Source organism: Sinocyclocheilus grahami, unplaced genomic scaffold (assembly GCF_001515645.1).
Source record: "Sinocyclocheilus grahami isolate Dianchi unplaced genomic scaffold, SAMN03320097.WGS_v1.1 scaffold767.1, whole genome shotgun sequence".
Classification (NCBI taxonomy): domain Eukaryota; kingdom Metazoa; phylum Chordata; class Actinopteri; order Cypriniformes; family Cyprinidae; genus Sinocyclocheilus; species Sinocyclocheilus grahami.
The window spans coordinates 172,702-190,718 of NW_015505946.1; the positions used below are offsets into that span (position 1 = coordinate 172,702).

General features: G+C 38.1%; 1 protein-coding gene across 5 annotated transcripts in view; it reads right to left on the reverse strand.

Moving 5' to 3' along the window:
- Positions 1-18,017, reverse strand: part of LOC107561326 (centrosomal protein of 95 kDa) — a 197,192-nt gene that overhangs the window by 165,576 nt on the left and 13,599 nt on the right. For all 5 annotated transcript variants that reach the window (XM_016245750.1, XM_016245749.1, XM_016245748.1 and 2 more), the window contains 3 exons: positions 2,311-2,415; positions 1,982-2,095; positions 1,742-1,832 (listed from right to left, as the gene is read on the reverse strand). In XM_016245750.1, the coding sequence (XP_016101236.1) occupies positions 1,742-1,832; positions 1,982-2,095; positions 2,311-2,415 (310 nt within the window). The remainder of the gene's footprint in view (positions 1-1,741; positions 1,833-1,981; positions 2,096-2,310; positions 2,416-18,017) is intronic.

An 18,017-nucleotide genomic window follows, 5' to 3' on the forward strand; every position in this document is an offset into this window, starting at 1 on the left:
CTGGGCTGGACCCAGCAGAGCACTGGCCCCTGGATCAGATGATGTTAAAGAGAGAACATCATCCTCCAGCGGCTGTCTCTCGCCTGCCGCCGATAAGCGCGAGAGGGAAAGCCCCTCTTTAAACTCATCGGCGAGGTCCACCTGAGATCCCCACGAGCTCATTCTCCTCCGTGCCTCAGCAGCGGAGGGTCCTGAACCGCGGGAAGCAGATGGCTGCCCCTCTTTACTTGAAAAGAGAGACAAACGAGAACGGAGCTTTTTCATTGGAAAACGCTCGCAATGCATGCAGATTGCCCCCTCGAAGACATTGCGTGCGTGCTCTTCACCCAAACAAACAACACATAGATTGTGTGTATCATCTGGTGTCAAATAGCGATGACACGGATGCACACACCTTCTAAATGCTCTGCTAGTGCTCGCCATAATGAATAGAGATAGCTCTTACTTTTTCCTTGGAAATGCACGCTTCAAACAGAACAGTCAGTGAAGACGAAAAAAAGAATGATGTGTGCTCCCGGCGCCCATTTATACTATAGTCACACCGGTAGTGACGTCATGGCTGTCACCGGCCAACGAGTTGGTGTTTTTTCAATGTATGCTTCAGACACGGGTCACAACGAGGCGTTCCCCATAGCGACCCCTAGAGGACGCAGTTCGAAGTTCCCATGAAAGGGAACTGCTGTATTTCTGCCGTTCCAAAAGCACCTCCTGCTGGCAGAGAATTAATGTGCATTTATTTAATAAGCCTGTCTGCTGTTTTTGTTCAGATAAATGCAAATATGCTGTAAATGTGAACTAGTGGATCGATAAGATGATAATGCATTCTGAAAAATGTTAAACAATTAAGACAGTATAATATACAGTATATATATATATATATATATGTATATGTGTGTGTGTGTGTGTGTGTGTGTGTGCAGAACATTTAATTAATAGGCTATAAAAATAGATTGATAATAATTGTTTAAATTAATATAATAATTGATACTTTTGCCTGAATTTACTTAAAAAATATTTTAAAGGCTGAAATGTGAAGGTAATCATTTAAAAAAACGTTTTGTTTTTGTAAACAAAACCTTTATCTGAACTGTAAATCATGCTTTTTACAGTCATTTATATCTTATTTGTGCAGGTCTTAAAGTCTTAAACATGAGCTTAAATATATCCTGCACATACCCTGGTCTGGTAAAAACCGTCAATTCATGTTTTTAGGTAGGCCTATATAATTGTCCAGACCTCGGCTGGTGAGGATGGTTCATTACTGGACCTCAAGCAATTTTAGTTGAAGACCCCTGGTGTATAGAATGTGTACAGTAGACAAGTCAAGTTGCAATACCGAACAGGACCACATGGAGATGCTAAAAATCCCCTCAACCAACCACCTTGAGCTGATTGCTTATAGTACTGCAGTACACAGATCCATTCAGAATGATTAAACAGCAACATACACATGACAAATCAAATCATTATCCTGAATGTGTGTGGAAACAAAGTGAATGTGCAGAAATGTGTCTGTGCAACTAGAGTGCTCATACACGGTTTGTTTGAGCATCAATATATCGCACATGCTTACTGTATGACTCCTGTCACCGCATCATCTTTACCTTGATTGCAATCCTGTGTGTGGTTGTGTGAGAGTGTGGGCAAGTCTGCTAGGTAGACTAGGATCGGACTGGAAAAGCAGCAAGTGCAACTGTGAGAAAGTGAATCCCTCAATTATCTGTGTGTAATTATCACTTACTGAATGGTTAAGGGCTGACACTGTATCTTGCCTGTGTCCTGATTTCGAGGCTGATAAGCTGCATTGGCAGCATTGGTCTTTCCATTGAGCCCTAAATGTGTGCATAAAGAAAATTTGACTTTAGTTGCAAAATGATGCATCAGCAGCAGCTTATAAATTACGAACACCTAGTAATCTCAGTCCTTTTGTTCAGGTAATGAGCACTGGCAAATAGAAAGCTGTTAGTGAGATATAAATCACCTTTATGTTGAGGCTCCTCGTCACTCTGCTGCTCTATGAGGTAGTCCAGCAGACCATCAAAAATCTCCAACAGGTTTTTGATAGATTCTTTTTCTCCTCTAACTATATTCTCACCTACAGATAGAAAGCATGTGTTATACATGAAGCTACACAAAACAAAGAGAGGAAATGCCAGTTTATGTCTGGCTAATAAAAGAAACCATGTGCTCTGACTGCTCTCAACAGGCATATTTTAAATTCTTATAGTTAAGTAGACACTATGGCATCCTCCAATGACAAGTGATTACAGACCATGTGAAGAGAGATGGACACAATGAAACATGCCTAACCTGTGATGTGAGACAAACTAATCTGAAGGTAGTCTAAGGCCAACGAGTCAATTACAGATTGCACATTGTGGATGTCATCTTCCTGGCGCTCAGCAGCTACATAATCTGAGGAAGAAAAAGACCATCAAATGAAATTCACAAATACAAACAGTTTATAATCTCCCTCTTCAATTATAATAACCAAGCTGAGGCAGACACAGTCCACTGATTCTGTCTTTGCAGCAGACCCAGTTTGGTGGATAACACACAATGGTTTTGTTAATATATTATTATTAAAAATGTATATATTTTTTTATTTAAATATTTTCCCCATTCCAAAAAATGCAACCAACTAAACAATGTATTGTTTATAATAATAATAATAATAATAATAATTATTATTATTATTAATATTATTAACACAGTTTGTTTTATTTTTATATATTACTATTAAAATGTATATTAAATATTTTTCCGCATTCCAAACAATGCAACCAAGTAATTAATGTATGATTTAGTTTACTATTATTATATTAATAGTTTATTATGCAGTTTGCAATGTTTGCAATAACAGTTGGAAATTATACTATATCTAAACACCCATAATGTCAGATCTTTTTTCACCTTTAATATAGTGGGGAACCGTCAGGGCCCTCTAGTCCCTCAGAGAGGGCCTAACTTATTGTAAAAACAATATTCACCATTTTTAAATAAATGTTTTAAAATATATTATTTTTAATTAAAAAAACATTAATTTTATTTTTATTCTATTATTAACACCGCCCATTTTCTCCATATTTGAATATTTCCGCCTAGCGTTTGCGGCTCTGTGATTCGTGGTCCAGCTATGAAATTAAAGAGGGCCAAGCAATAGTAAATTATAATAACTGCCCTCGGCTAAGAAGGAGCGCGTGTAATTTAATTGCTCCCTTCCTGCGTTTAAGTGCGAACTGTAGTTTCGATTGGAGGAATTGCCCTGCTATAGACTATTGGCTGTGCTAATTAGAAGGCGGCCACAGCGACCGTAGAGTATTTAAACTGCTTGGTCACTGTCATAACTTGGGTCAATCTTTCCTCTAAATGGGCGGGCCTTATCACTAACTTTATGACAAGTTCCGCCCGCTGTGGGGATCTCTCGGGGGAAAAAATATATATATACGCTGATAAACTAACTAGCTATTATTCACGTCATGATGGAAGCCGCAAATAACGTAAGTGAGGACATTTACTAGGCCGCTGAGCCAATAATAATATTATTTATTATAAACACTGCTTGTTTGTCATGAAGTGTCTGTCGCTAATTTGTTTTGTGTCAGCGCTGTCATGATGTGTTGTCTTAAACATATTACATTTGTTGGTTTTGTGTGACGGGAGGGAGTGTCTGTACGTTTTGCCCGCTGAAGTGCAGATATTTGTAATGAGGATTTGCATTTGACTTAAATTTAGCTGTTTTATATTGGTAATATCTGTCACCTCGCTGTGCTGTTTTGTTGCAGTCGCACATTGGACAAGAAGTACAGTGGTGCAGTGGTATCACACACTGAACGCGTCGCGTCAGCAAACGGGATGAGAAATTGCGATCTATGGCACAATGAATCATGGAATTTATTAGAGCCACAGAAAGACAAACTTTTACTAAAAAATACACAATACACAATCTTCCAACCTAGGATGAAGTCATTATGTACTTTAACAATAATTTGGGACAAATATAATGTAATTTAATGGAAAATTATGTGAGTGGCGCGGCAGGATTATGAACAGCGCCTGGCGCCGGTGTGCATACAGTCATGGAAAACAATGTGTGGGAATTTTAAAGACGTGGTGCGGTTGCACATGTCGTCCGGTGTGCGATCGCCTTAAGACTGGATAGCCTCTTGTTTCAGAGGTGGAATGGTCAAAGGTGACTTTTAGAAGAGGACACCGTAAGCTAGGCTGGTAGTTTTTTCCCACGACGAGGGTAGGGGAGAGGGCCTAGGCTCAAGAGTCACAGTTCGCTACTGCTTTAATGTCATATTGAAACAAATAAAATCCATGTAACTAACAACTGAAACTTAAAAATAAAAGATATAAAATAATCAGGGCTCTACAGTGCGACCATTTCAGTGCAACTACTGCGTGCAACTATGAAATTTTTTTTAGGAGCACCAGTGCGACTGACCCGATCATCATCATACTTGTGATTGCGCTCAGGGGAGCTTCAAAGGTTTCTACGTGTTTTTGCAGCGTTGAGTAATGTATCACAGACATATCTCACGAATCCTTTCATAAGCAAAGTGTAGACAGGGTGTAAATAAGAGATTCATTCCGCAGTGTAGAGAGCTTCGTTGATTATAAATGTGAGATCGAGATGAACTTAGACGAGTGACAGCTTTTAATGATTTTTAAGGGAGTTTGTAAATGTGATACTGATTTCATACAATACAATTAAATAAACAAGAAGTTAATATTAAGTGACTTACATTGTCTGACTATAACACTATTGTCTTATTTTGCTCTATTTCGTCGTCAAAAATAGTTTAAAACAAAGGCACAGCGGAGCCGCTGCGCATCTCTATTCAAACACAGTGGTGTTTCGTTTATGAATGAACGGGCGTTTTTAAACGAATCTAGTGAGTCAGTGATTCATGATTACCCATTCATAAAGACAGTCACTTGATTCATTCCTGAATGAATCAGCCGTTCGAATGAATCAATTGAATGAATGATTCAGTGATAAAAATCAGTGACTTGCCGCCACCTGCTGGCAGTTTTAGTTTCATTTTTTAAAGTATCTTTTCAGTTATTTAAATCACTTAATATTTCTATATTCAAAATTTTATATTTAAAACATTAATATCATCAGGAATTTATGGATTTAATTGCACTCATTCCACTTCTGAGCCTCATTAAATGTCTGAAAGTGCTCATGAAACAAGTGCTCCTAAAAAGAAAAGTAAGCGTAGAGCCCTGATAATACTTGGTTGAAACACCTTTTGTTTTTAATACAGCAGCCAGTCAAAGTATACCAACTTAGCTCATCTTGATTTGTCTTTTTTTTCCTCCCCACTCTTCCATGCAAAAGAGATGGGAGGTGGGTCTCCTGTTTGGGATCAATTTACAGCCAAAAGTATAATGGTCAGATCAAAAAACTAATGACATGTGTGAAACAAAAAATTAAAAACCATGTTTAAAAAAAATATACTACACAAAACTTAAACATTAATGGAAAGTTATCAGAACAGCAAACAACATGGTCACGAAATTAAAAATAAGCATAAATCAAAAATTAAAAAATTTATTTAAAAAAAATCATGAATCAAAACTTTAAACATTTAAAATCATATTGCACAAAACTGAAACATTATTGCAAAATTATCCAACTTGCACACAAAATCATGTTTTTCATGGTTATATATGGAGTCAAAATAATGCCACATATATGCAAAATAATAAAGTTTTGCAAACAAAAATAAAGTTTTGCAAACAAAAATAAAGAATTGCAAAATATAAATGAAACCGCACAAAAGCAATGATTTTGCAATACATATTTTCCATGGTCATATCTACTAATTTATTTGCAACGCTGCTTTTATTTTGCGTTTCAGTCAAGTTTGAGCTTGCGATACAGTTTTCCCTTTGCGCTTCAAGTTTCTGCGCGTCTCGCTTTCTGGCACTGTTTTGACATGGGGGTGGAGTCAAGGGACGGGGGCATGTACAACAGGCCTGGGCATGCCTCTCTGGAAGTGACATCATCGGCCCGAGTCGCAGCTCACTGATCCAGGCACCATCGTTGAGCAGAGGCATGTGGGTGGATCGTTAACAAATGCATATGTGTATTAGCAGTGTTTGCTCAAGTTAAAGAAGTTGTTAACATGAACATCTGCTGTTTACTTCTCTCAATGTGCACAATTTTATAGCATTGAAATGTTTATTGTTTCATTTAGTTAACTAAATGTGTTTGTTTAAAATCTCTTAACCTGTGGGAGGACGCCAGCGCACAGAAGCGTTCTTTGTTTACATGAGTTCAGAGTTACTGCTAGTTTTAATGTTAAAGAATGCAATTAACTTTCTTAAACTAACTTGCATCATTTAAAAAGGTCTACGACTCAAGCTTCTTATCGATCTCGACTTCGTTTTTCATTTACATAACTCCTGGCATAAATTAAGAAATGACTGTAACTAAGTTTTTAAAAAATGAAGCTAGAGTCTTTTTGGTTTAGTTTTGTCGTGGCCACGAGATATTAATTCGTGGGAACGTGATATGTCGTCATCTTCTAGTTGATAGTATATGCTACCATATATTTTGCAAATACTGTAAACGCTTGACAATTATGCCAATAAAGTTTTGACTTTATGATTGCATTTACACCTGTATGTGACGAGTGGTGTTTTCATTTACAAATGAAACTATGCAAATTATTCATTTATAATTCTAGTATTTATAATAATAGGGTTAGGGTATTTATTGGGTTATTGTTAAATTCATCCTCTAAACTGCACTTCCAGTAAAAATTCCTGTCATATAGCATAATCAAAGCTTTATTGGCATGTCGGGCATTTACAGTATAGGCTATTATTTACAAAACTCTTCAAGGCTGCGTTTCCCAAAAGCATCGTAAGCCAAATGATGACAATGGTTCTTCAATCGATTTAGGCTTAAGATGCTTTTGGGAAATGCAGCCCTGAACGTTAGGTAAAGAGATCGAAATGATGGTAAAAAAAAATAAATCAAATACATAACAACGAATATAAAAATATTACCAATAATAATAACAATAAAATACATGGACTTACAATTTTTGTAGGCCTATTTTATTTTATGTACTTTATTTAACATTTATTCATAATAAACTTTATTCGAATGTTGTCTACATCGTGTGCAACACAGTCCCGTAGCCTAGGACTATGGTTAACACTTAAACCACCAGAGGTCGCTGTATACCTAAAAGCGCATACCTAAAAGCGCCAGCAGGTTAAATTTACCCATGCACATGACTACTGTTTTGATATGGCTAAAAAACCTATGTCACCGTATTATGCCACTGTCTTCACAATGTCTAGAGTCATAACATTTTTTTTTTTTTAGTCATCAACTATGTTTTTGTCCTGTTGTTTAAAGTTCACGGCTATTTTTAAGCAGGTTATACTAATCACTTTTCTTAATGGTGAATATAAACCAGCCTCCAATGAGAATTACAAGGAAATAAATACATATGTGGGTCGTGTAATATTATAATAAAATGTTTTAAGATAACCCATGTTTTTTAAATTACTAAAATAACCTAAATAGACTATAATAAGCCATAATAACTCACCACACTGCATGTATGCACTAGGATGTATGATACAACGACAAATTCAATCGCACAGTTTCACCTAATCAAATATTTATTTGTTTAGTTATATAATTTATAATTTGAATAAGAGAACAACACCAATAAATTTGGGGTAATCATAAAAATTGTTTTATTCATTACATTATAATTCTGATTTTTTTTTTCAGGAGTAAATAGCTTAGCAACACAGTAGAGAACAATAAACGACCAAAAAAATTTGCAAAACAAAAATGAATAATTAATCCAAAGTCTGAACATTTATGAGTTGGCTAAAACATCTTAATTTGAGCGTGCGTTGTGTGACTGTTTGCAGTAAGCTAACACGTTGCTCAATGACTTGGAACCAAGATGGCGGCGCGTTCACATGCTGCGGCTTCTCTCTCTCCCGACAGAAAGGTGTTTTCGTGTTTTTTGTCTTGTGAGTCGCAGTGTTTTTGTACAGCGCGACAAAGGAATTATATGCGTAAATTTGACTCGATAGCGCTTATAGGTATAAATGCCCAGCTTTTATTCTGGTTTTATCTAAACAATTTTTTTAACAACAGGGGATTGTAAATAACACAATTTTAGTAAAAGTCAATGACTGTGAGACTTGGATATTCTTTATTGAAAACATATTATGTAGCCTACATTTGAAAAACAGCCAAGGGTAAAATGACCCCTTGGCAGCTCTAGTGTTAATATAATAATTTAATAAATGTAATATGTATGTAATTGTAATGTCATTTTTTTTTATCTAAAATTTCTTAATATCTGATAATCCCAGGTTGATATGGCCACCCGGGTTTGTTTACGCATTAAATTTATGAGAAATTTAAAGAATTTTAAAACAAAAAGAGCTTCATTTTTTAAAAACTTACAGTTACAGTCATTTCTTAATTTATGCCAGGAGTTATGTAAATGAAAAACGAAGTCGAGATCGATATAAAGCTTGAGTCGTAGACCTTTTTAAATGATGCAAGTTAGTTTATGAAGTTAATTGCATTCTTTAACATTAAAACTAGCAGTAACTCTGAACTCATGTAAACAAAGAATGCTTCTGTGCGCTGGCGTCCTCCCACAGGTTAAGAGATTTTAAACAAACACATTTAGTTAACCAAATGAAACAATACACATTTTAATGACATTTTCTGCTCATATTTTCAGTTTGTCTGACAGCTTTTTAAATTTTTACTTGCGTTTTACATTTTTTGCTTCATACAAATTTTTTTGTATCCATGACTGCAATACTTTTGGTGGAAAATAGATCCCATACTCCTCCATCCCTCTTCATGTCATTCCACAATTTTTTAAAACTGGATTAAGGTCTGGTCTCATGAGCCATTCCAAAACGTTCTTCTTTTTCTGAAGCCATTCCTTTGACTTAGAATTTTGTTTGAGGTTATCACCACTGAAAAATGAAATTCCTCTTTTTCTGCATCAGCATGCTTTAACATGGGCATGGTGTTGTTGTTGTGGTGATGAGCAGTCTCGTTTGTGTGTCAAACGTACCTTTTAAAATTACGGCCCAAAGTTCAATTTTGTGTCTTCACCGTTTTTTTCTTTTTCTTTTTAATGTAATGGCTTCCATCTGGCTACTTTACCCCATAGTCCAGACATATGAAGAATAAAGGATATTGTTGTAACATGCAGCAAGTGACCAGTGCTTGCCAGACATACCTGAAGCTCCTTTACTGTTGCCATAAGTCTACTGGCAAACCCTTTTCAGACAGGTGCCCTGTTCTTTGGTATGCCATTGTGGTGCCCTGTTGTCTCTATTTATTGATGATGGTCTTTACGGTATTCCATGGAACATCTAATGATTTGCAAACACATTTGTACCCTTTTTCTGATTGGTACCCCTTCACAAATAGATCCCAACACATTCTTTGTAAGCTCTTTGCAGGCTATCGAGCATTTGCACCTACGTCACCGTTTGGTCAGTTACCCGGATGCGTGGCCATATTGAAGATACTCGGATGTAAAAAACAGCATGGATTGCACGGTTAATGCACTACTGAAGACGCTGTTCTACTGATTTATGATGTCTAAACCATGGGGAAAAAAAGGGGAAAAAACATGTAGAAGCTGCTATATCATATAGAGAAGGACTTAGTAAGCAGGAAAGGGTGTGATATTTTTGACAAATTAAAGTTAATAGGTGGTAAAGATTAGGGCTGCACGATATATCGTTTCAGCATCGATATTGCGATGTGCGCATCTGCGATAGTCACATCGTGTGATGTACGATGTTTAGTATAGGCTACTGATCGTTATATTTATACTGATTGTTTTCTTTGCTCACACACAGACACGGTGTCTACACCGGACACGACAGCTTTACAGAGATACCCATTTTAAATACATTTAGTAGCAGAGCTACAGCACGCGATTTTCAGTGCTGGAAATCCGTTTATCCTTTGTTACTGTTGCCATAAGTCTACTGGCAAACCCTTTTCAGACAGGTGCCCTGTTCTTTGGTATGCCATTGTGGTGCCCTGTTGTCTCTATTTATTGATGATGGTCTTTACGGTATTCCATGGAACATCTAATGATTTGCAAACACATTTGTACCCTTTTTCTGATTGGTACCCCTTCACAAATAGATCCCAACACATTCTTTGTAAGCTCTTTGCAGGCTATCGAGCATTTGCACCTACGTCACCGTTTGGTCAGTTACCCGGATGCGTGGCCATATTGAAGATACTCGGATGTAAAAAACAGCATGGATTGCACGGTTAATGCACTACTGAAGACGCTGTTCTACTGATTTATGATGTCTAAACCATGGGGAAAAAAAGGGGAAAAAACATGTAGAAGCTGCTATATCATATAGAGAAGGACTTAGTAAGCAGGAAAGGGTGTGATATTTTTGACAAATTAAAGTTAATAGGTGGTAAAGATTAGGGCTGCACGATATATCGTTTCAGCATCGATATTGCGATGTGCGCATCTGCGATAGTCACATCGTGTGATGTACGATGTTTAGTATAGGCTACTGATCGTTATATTTATACTGATTGTTTTCTTTGCTCACACACAGACACGGTGTCTACACCGGACACGACAGCTTTACAGAGATACCCATTTTAAATACATTTAGTAGCAGAGCTACAGCACGCGATTTTCAGTGCTGGAAATCCGTTTATCCTTTGTTAAAACTTCCGTGTCGTCGTGGAGAGTGCAGGTCACGGTTGCTTAGCAACAGCAGATGCTACGAAAGCGCAAGCTCCCGAGTGCTTTGGAAAGAAGGAGAAAGCGGCGCGGCTAGCATTTTCCACGCGTTTTTAGGCGCGACATGTGAATGGCCCCAAAGTCTGTCTACACTGGACAGACAAAGCGACAGACAAAGCGACCGTTGCCAATCATAGGAACGTTGTGTCAGTACCCCATAAATAGAACGCGGCATCAGTTTACTGTCGGGGATTTGTCGCGCCGCGTAGGCCTGGGCGATAAAACGGTATCGATATTTATCGACGGTACACCTTCGATAACGATATAAAAAATGTTCGATAGTGCGCACGATATATGCACATGCTATAAGTGACGCAGACAAATTGGAATTGACCCATTCCAATTTGCTTACCGCTCAAACAGATCCACTGATGACGCCATTGCAATGGCCATACACTCTGCCCTGGAACACTTGGAGGGAAGAGACACCTATGTGCGGATGCTGTTTGTTGATTACAGCTCTGCATTTAACACCATCATCCCTACCAAACTTATAGCCAAACTGAAAGATCTGGGTCTTAAAAGTCATTTATGTAACTGGGTCCTGGACTTCCTGACTGGCAGACCCCAGGTGGTTAGAATTGGCAACCACACATCCTCCTCACTAGTGCTGAGCGGTATGACTAAAAATTTATATCACGGTATTTTTCAAAATTATACCGGTTTCACGGTACATGACGGTATTTTTTTTTTTCATGCATGACCGGGGGCTAACCATATTTTCTACTGATTGAGAGAAGAAATACTGCAGTATATTGACTTAGAATGCCCTATTTTACTGTCATGATGAGTGAATATTGTCAAAAAATACCACACTAAATAGTGACTAAACACTAGGGATGGGCGCTATGGGCTTAAAAATGTACCACGATCATTTCTGATATTTATTGCGATAACGATATCAATGACGATAATTTAGGGAATCCTGTTTCTTTAGAGAAAAGTATTATCTTTCCTATTTTTACCCAAAATAGGGTGTTGTGAGCATTACGGAGTACACACGTAATGTAATGACTGTTTAATTCATACTGGAAGACGGAGGGCGCCCTTGCGCAGAAACTCCACATATGCATAGTAGAAGTAATGCTCCAGGAGGAAGTATCCAGTGATCGCTGTAGCTGAATAAAGCGCAGACAGAGAAATTTTAACTGAGGAAACCTGAAGACAATAAACATGCGATTGCACAAAATATATGGTATCTGTGTTCTTCAAGCAATCTTGGGTATTTTTTTTATAAGGATAGAGTATATTTATAATGCAATGCTAATCGACATAGCCTTTATCACTGTATATAATGCTATAAAATAGTATGATTTCTGCCTTATTCTGTGATACGAAACCACGTCTGATCACAAAAATAAGTTATTTCAAACACTCGACTGTTAAGAAGTTAATATGGAGAAAAAGCATGTCAATAAATTAAAATATCTTTGTTGGACAACAGGTTTGTAAACGACTCATACACGTGTAAAACTCTCGCACACGTGCTGCTGTAGTACATTTACTCAAGGCTCAGACCGATTTTTGTCGCACTGTACAGCCCTATCCAAACCTGTTCCAGACTAGAAGGAGCAGCTCAATTTCATGTCCGCATTCCTTCACGTCACTCCACACCGTCGCACAGAGAAATATGTCAACAACTAGACTTTATCGTTATTATCGCGGGAAGACGAATTCTTATCGTGTGGAGAATTTTTACCGGTATATCCCAAACGATAAGATATCGCCCATCCCTACTAAACACGACCCCTTTTAATACATGTTAACCAGGAGTCACTCTCGTTTATAATCGCGGCATTGTCTTATAAAATCAACATGCATCTACACTAAAGAGCTACTTTTTTGTCTCATGCAGCGCACTGCCTGCATCTGAGTAACAAACTAAAAAAAAACAACAAACAAAAAAGTGCATGTGTTATTAACAGATGAACTACACTCATATTTATAATTCCAAACAATCAGTAAGCGACAGGTGCTAGGAAACGCTGTTTTGTAGTCATTTATTGACGAGTCGGCTGCGATGCGGCCAACTGAATGCACTTCTTCTCTGCCTCTCGCTGCACAGAACAGACACCGAGAGAGGTGACACTTCTCCGGGAAAGTCAGACCTCGCGTTCGCGGGACAGCACTGGCGAAATCTTCCAACTGCACCATAGCTAAGGTTTATCCAAAAAAGTCGCTAGGTTTGTCAGTATGAATATTCTATGGAAAAAAGCAGCAAAAAGGGTCTGAAAGTTGCTAAATCTAGTGCTAAAGTCATGCTCGTGTGTGTGTGAGACGCGGGAGCTGATGGCAGGGGGCGGTGGATATTTGTGGCGGTCAATGTGGATATTGTGGATGAGTTCTTCTGTGTCATCACGTTCTATTAGTTCTACAGCTTCAGTTTCGGAACTTTCACGCTTAGTAACACATACAGCCGTTACCTCACCACAGTGCACCAGTGAAAATGAACCCGTTTCAAACAGTGTTGCGTTCCGAGTGTTGTTTAAGCGACATACCGGTATTGCGGTATTTTAAAAATTCATATCATAACAAAAATAAACACCGGTATTCGGTATGAACCGGTACACCGCCCAGCACTACTCCTCACTCACACTCAGCACTGGTGACCCACAGGGATGTGTACTCCGTCCTCTCTTGTACTCCCTGTTCACTTACGACTGCTCAGCTAAGCATAGCTCCAGCATCATCCTCAAATTTGCTGACGATACTACAAACCCGATTCCAAAAAAGTTGGGACACTGTAAAAATTGTGAATAAAAACAGAATGCAATGATGTGGAAGTTTCAAATTTCAATATTTTATTCAGAATACAACATAGATGATATATCAAATGTTTAAACTGAGAAAATTTATCATTTTAAGGGAAAAACAAGTTGATTTAAAATTTCATGGCATTAACACATCTCAAAAAAGTTGGGACAAGGCCATGTTTACCACTGTGTGGCATCCCCTCTTCTTTTTATAACAGTCTGCAAATGTCTGGGGACTGAGGAGACAAGTTGCTCAAGTTTAGGAATAGGAATCAGTGTCCCAACTTTTTTGGAATTGGGTTTGTACTATCCTAGGACTCATCACTAACGGCGATGAGACATCCTACAGAGATGAGGTTAACACACTCACAGCATGGTGTGCTGATAACAATCTCTCTCTAAACGTCAGCAAGACCAAGGAGATGATCGTGGAATACAGGAAGTCACAGAGAGAGGGTCACGTTCCCATTCACATCAAAGGAGAGAAAGTAGAGACAGTTAAGAGCTACAAGTTCCTTGGCATTCACATCTCTGAGGATTTTTCCTGGAGCCTACACTCAGAGACCATAATGAGAACAGCCCGTCAGCGTCTCTACTTCCTGCGGAGGCTGAAGAGGTTTGGCATCTCCTCTAATATCATGTCAAATTTCTACCGTTGCACTATAGAGAGCATTCTGACCGGCTGAATCACTGTATGGTACGGCAACTGCTCTTCTTTCGACCGCAAAGCTTATCAGAGAGTGGTGAGAACAGCAGAGCTCATCATTGGACATAAACTCCCAGCACTACAGGACATCTATCAAACTCGCTGCTTGAGAAAGGCCCACAGCATCAAGGACTGCACTCACCCTGCTCATCACCTGTTTGCCACACTGCCATCTGGCAGACGCTTACGATCCATCCGATCACGGACAACCAGACTGAAGAACAGCTTCTATCTTCAAGCCATCAGACTGCTTAACAGCCAGCTATCCTTCATCTAAAACTGGAATACATGCTGCTCTTAAGCTTATTATTTATTGTACTTGCACTGCCACTTTAATTTTCTTTCATGTAGCTCTGCGACACTCTACAATGACATTTTGGACACTGCTCTACCCCCAATATTCTTATATCAGTACCTCAGAACTTTTTTTAGTTATATCGCCCAGCCCTAGCGCCGCACCACATCCAGTGTAGACGGACAGCATCACTGATTATAATGGGTTCATAGTATTTTGTCGCGTCGCACCGCTCGCGTCCGGTGTAGACAAGGTGAGAGCCACGCAGATGCACGTGAACGCTGAATTCTGTTCACTTCTGCATCTATTTGTGCCTGAAATACTGTGCTCTGCAAGCATCCTTGTAAACATAGTTGCTAATGGTTTAGGTGAAGGTAAACAAGTGTAACAGTATATTGGTTCACAGCAGTTTAATGTTCCTGTTGCTTTCTCTGTCATGAACGTTAAACAAACAACAAAACACAAAGAAAAATCACTTTTGTAGCTTCAACACAGATTTATTAGATTTAATTTATAGTGAAAACTAATATATATATATATATATCTCAGTGTTTCCCCTGCCATTATATTAGGGGGGCGGCCGCCCTTGAAGGTCAAGTTAATTTTGTTTAATTATATTTTCTCTATAGCGCCAGATCACAACAGTATTCACTTAAAGTTACCTTTCCTATAGAACAGGTATATACCTTGTTCTTTTATTAAGCAAACTAAATAGCCTTATGTTATTTATCTTATTTACACAAGGGCATGTAATTTCTGTCTAAGTTATGGTCGCGCTCTCTGTATCACGCACAGCGGAGTTCCACCCGATGCGCGCGCTCGCTCACTCACACACACACACACACACAAGTGAGCCCACTCCCACTAGTATTTGTAAATATAAAGCCGCAAAACAATTCATATTTAAATATGAATTCTGCGTGTCTCTGTGTTAATGAATGGCGCAGACGCGCGGTTTTGTGTAGCACTCGTACTGAAACGCTCGTGACGCTTCCGGTGATATTAACCTCTGCCGTCTCACTAATGAGGACATAAATACATGAACAACATCTCCAGAACTGCTCTGAGAGTCACTTCATCAGCATTTGACCGTTTCATTTGAATAAAACTATCATCATGTCATACACACACAGAAGTCTAAAAGGTATTCACGGCAACCCGTCAAAATAAACGTTCAGTTTAATTCGAGGGCATTGGCAGAAATATATTACTATTGTTGAGTAGAATGTACGTAACAGACTGCTACTACTACTACTAAAATCATTAAAACCTTATTTTTAAGGAATAAGCATTCAATATTTCTTCAGTGTTTTAATTGTAATATTAAATGACCTTTATTTTCCAAAAAATAAAATTTGTTTAATTTTCATTACTTAAAAGATAGATTAAATGAATGATTTATGCCTTAAAACAAAATGTAAATATACAACACAGAATTTCTGAGCAAAAAAATCATAAGGCTATTGTAAGAATAAATTAAACTTGTTTTATGCTTTCAAATAATTAGACATGCTAAAACTGAATTTGGTTACAATAAAACATAAGGTTGGAAAAAATAAAACATTTCATAGGGCCCTAAACATGTAATATTTGTTAAACTTTTAATAAATTGATGTTAAATTCTTTAAGTTTCATGATTTTACATGCTTTTGATTAATAAAATGTAATTTAACCATTAAAAAGAAGTATACACAGTGTTTCCCCTGCCATTATATTAGGGGGGCGGGGGCGGCGCCCCCCCTCCCCCCAGCCTTAAACATAGGGGAAACACTGTATATATACATATATATATATATATGTGTGTGTGTGTATGCAGTGTTATTTTACATTTGATAATTAATTTCTGTACCTGAATACTGTTACTTACCTGAAAAATAGAAAGCACTGTTTATTTCATTTGTATCTTTATTCTGTTATTTATTTATTTCCTATGCTGATTTACTCGCCTACAAAATCACCCCAATCATTGATTATTTTTTTCCAAATAGAGCTATTGAAGTCATCTGATTTTTTTTTCGTATCGCAATATACAAATCGCAGAAAAAAAATATATCACAATGCGAGTTTTCTCCAATATCGTGCAGCCCTAGTAAAGATCCATACGAGCTGGCTCCTAGGAGTCGACCGATTATCGGCGCCGATATTAAGCATTTTCAAAACCGATTAGCCAATAAAATAACTTAATTTTGAAATGCGCTATTTGGCTCTGATGCAGCCTGTCAGAACTCACCACTCTGTGGCCTAAAGCAGTCTCCGCCCACCGCCCATCTGATTTGTTGGGAGTCACGAGTCCGACTAATCAATGCGGAATTCACTCTCTCTCCAAAAGCACTTGCTAACTGGAGCTGCTTCAGTGATCACGCATCAGTTGTCTCTCAAAGGTAAGTTTCAATAACTCACAATCCACTAACGTTACACTGAAGTTGGAAAATACCTCAATATTATCTATGATTTCCGCGATGCGGAAACCGCGGACAGAATCGCGGAATTCAGTCATAAATGGAATTTACTGTATGCCACAGAATGTCACGGAATTTGTCCAAGTTTGGATGAATTAATCAAAAGTAGGTCAGTACACTTAAATAGAGTCGCAATATGGACTAGTATCTGTAAATATTAAGCCGCAAAAGCCTACTACTCAGGGATGAAAGTTTTCCATCGCTACGACGGATTTCCATCAACTGGAAAAAACGAGGGGAAAAGAAACATGTAGCACATTGTTGTTGTTCTGCCGGTGTTCTGACGATTTGTTGGTAGCATAATCTGACAGGTAGCATTATTTGTCAGAACACCAGCACACCAAAAATCCTCCTCGCCACGGCTGCAGCTTCTCACTGACAACATAACGCCGCTCGCATCATTCACAGTCGGGTTATTAGAAGAGAACACAGAGCAGGTCTTGAGCCACTTTTGTGTTCTTTTTGTGCCACCTCTGTAGTACAAATATATTTTTCATTAATACTAATTTCATGATTCAGGGCTCGACAGTGCGACCATTTCAGTCGCATTTGCGACTGAAAACTACTGCGTGCGACTATGAAATTTATTTTAGGAGCACCAGTGCGACTGACCCGATCATCATCATACTTGTGATTGCGCTCAGGGAAGCTTCAAAGCTTTCTACGTGTTTTTGCAGCGTCGAGTAATGTATCACAGACATATCTCACCAATCCTTCATAAGCAACGTGTAGACAGGGTGTAAATAAGAGATTCATCACACAGTGTAGAGAGCTTCGTTGATTATAAATGTGAGCTCGCGATGAACTAAGATGATGAGTGACAGCTTTGAATGATTTTTAAAGGAGTTTGTAAATGTGATAACTGATTTAATACAATACAATTCAATAAACAAGAAGTTAATTTTAAGTTACTTACATTGTCTGACTATAACACTATTGTCTGATTTTGCTCTATTTCGTTGTATTTCGAAGTTTAAAAACAAA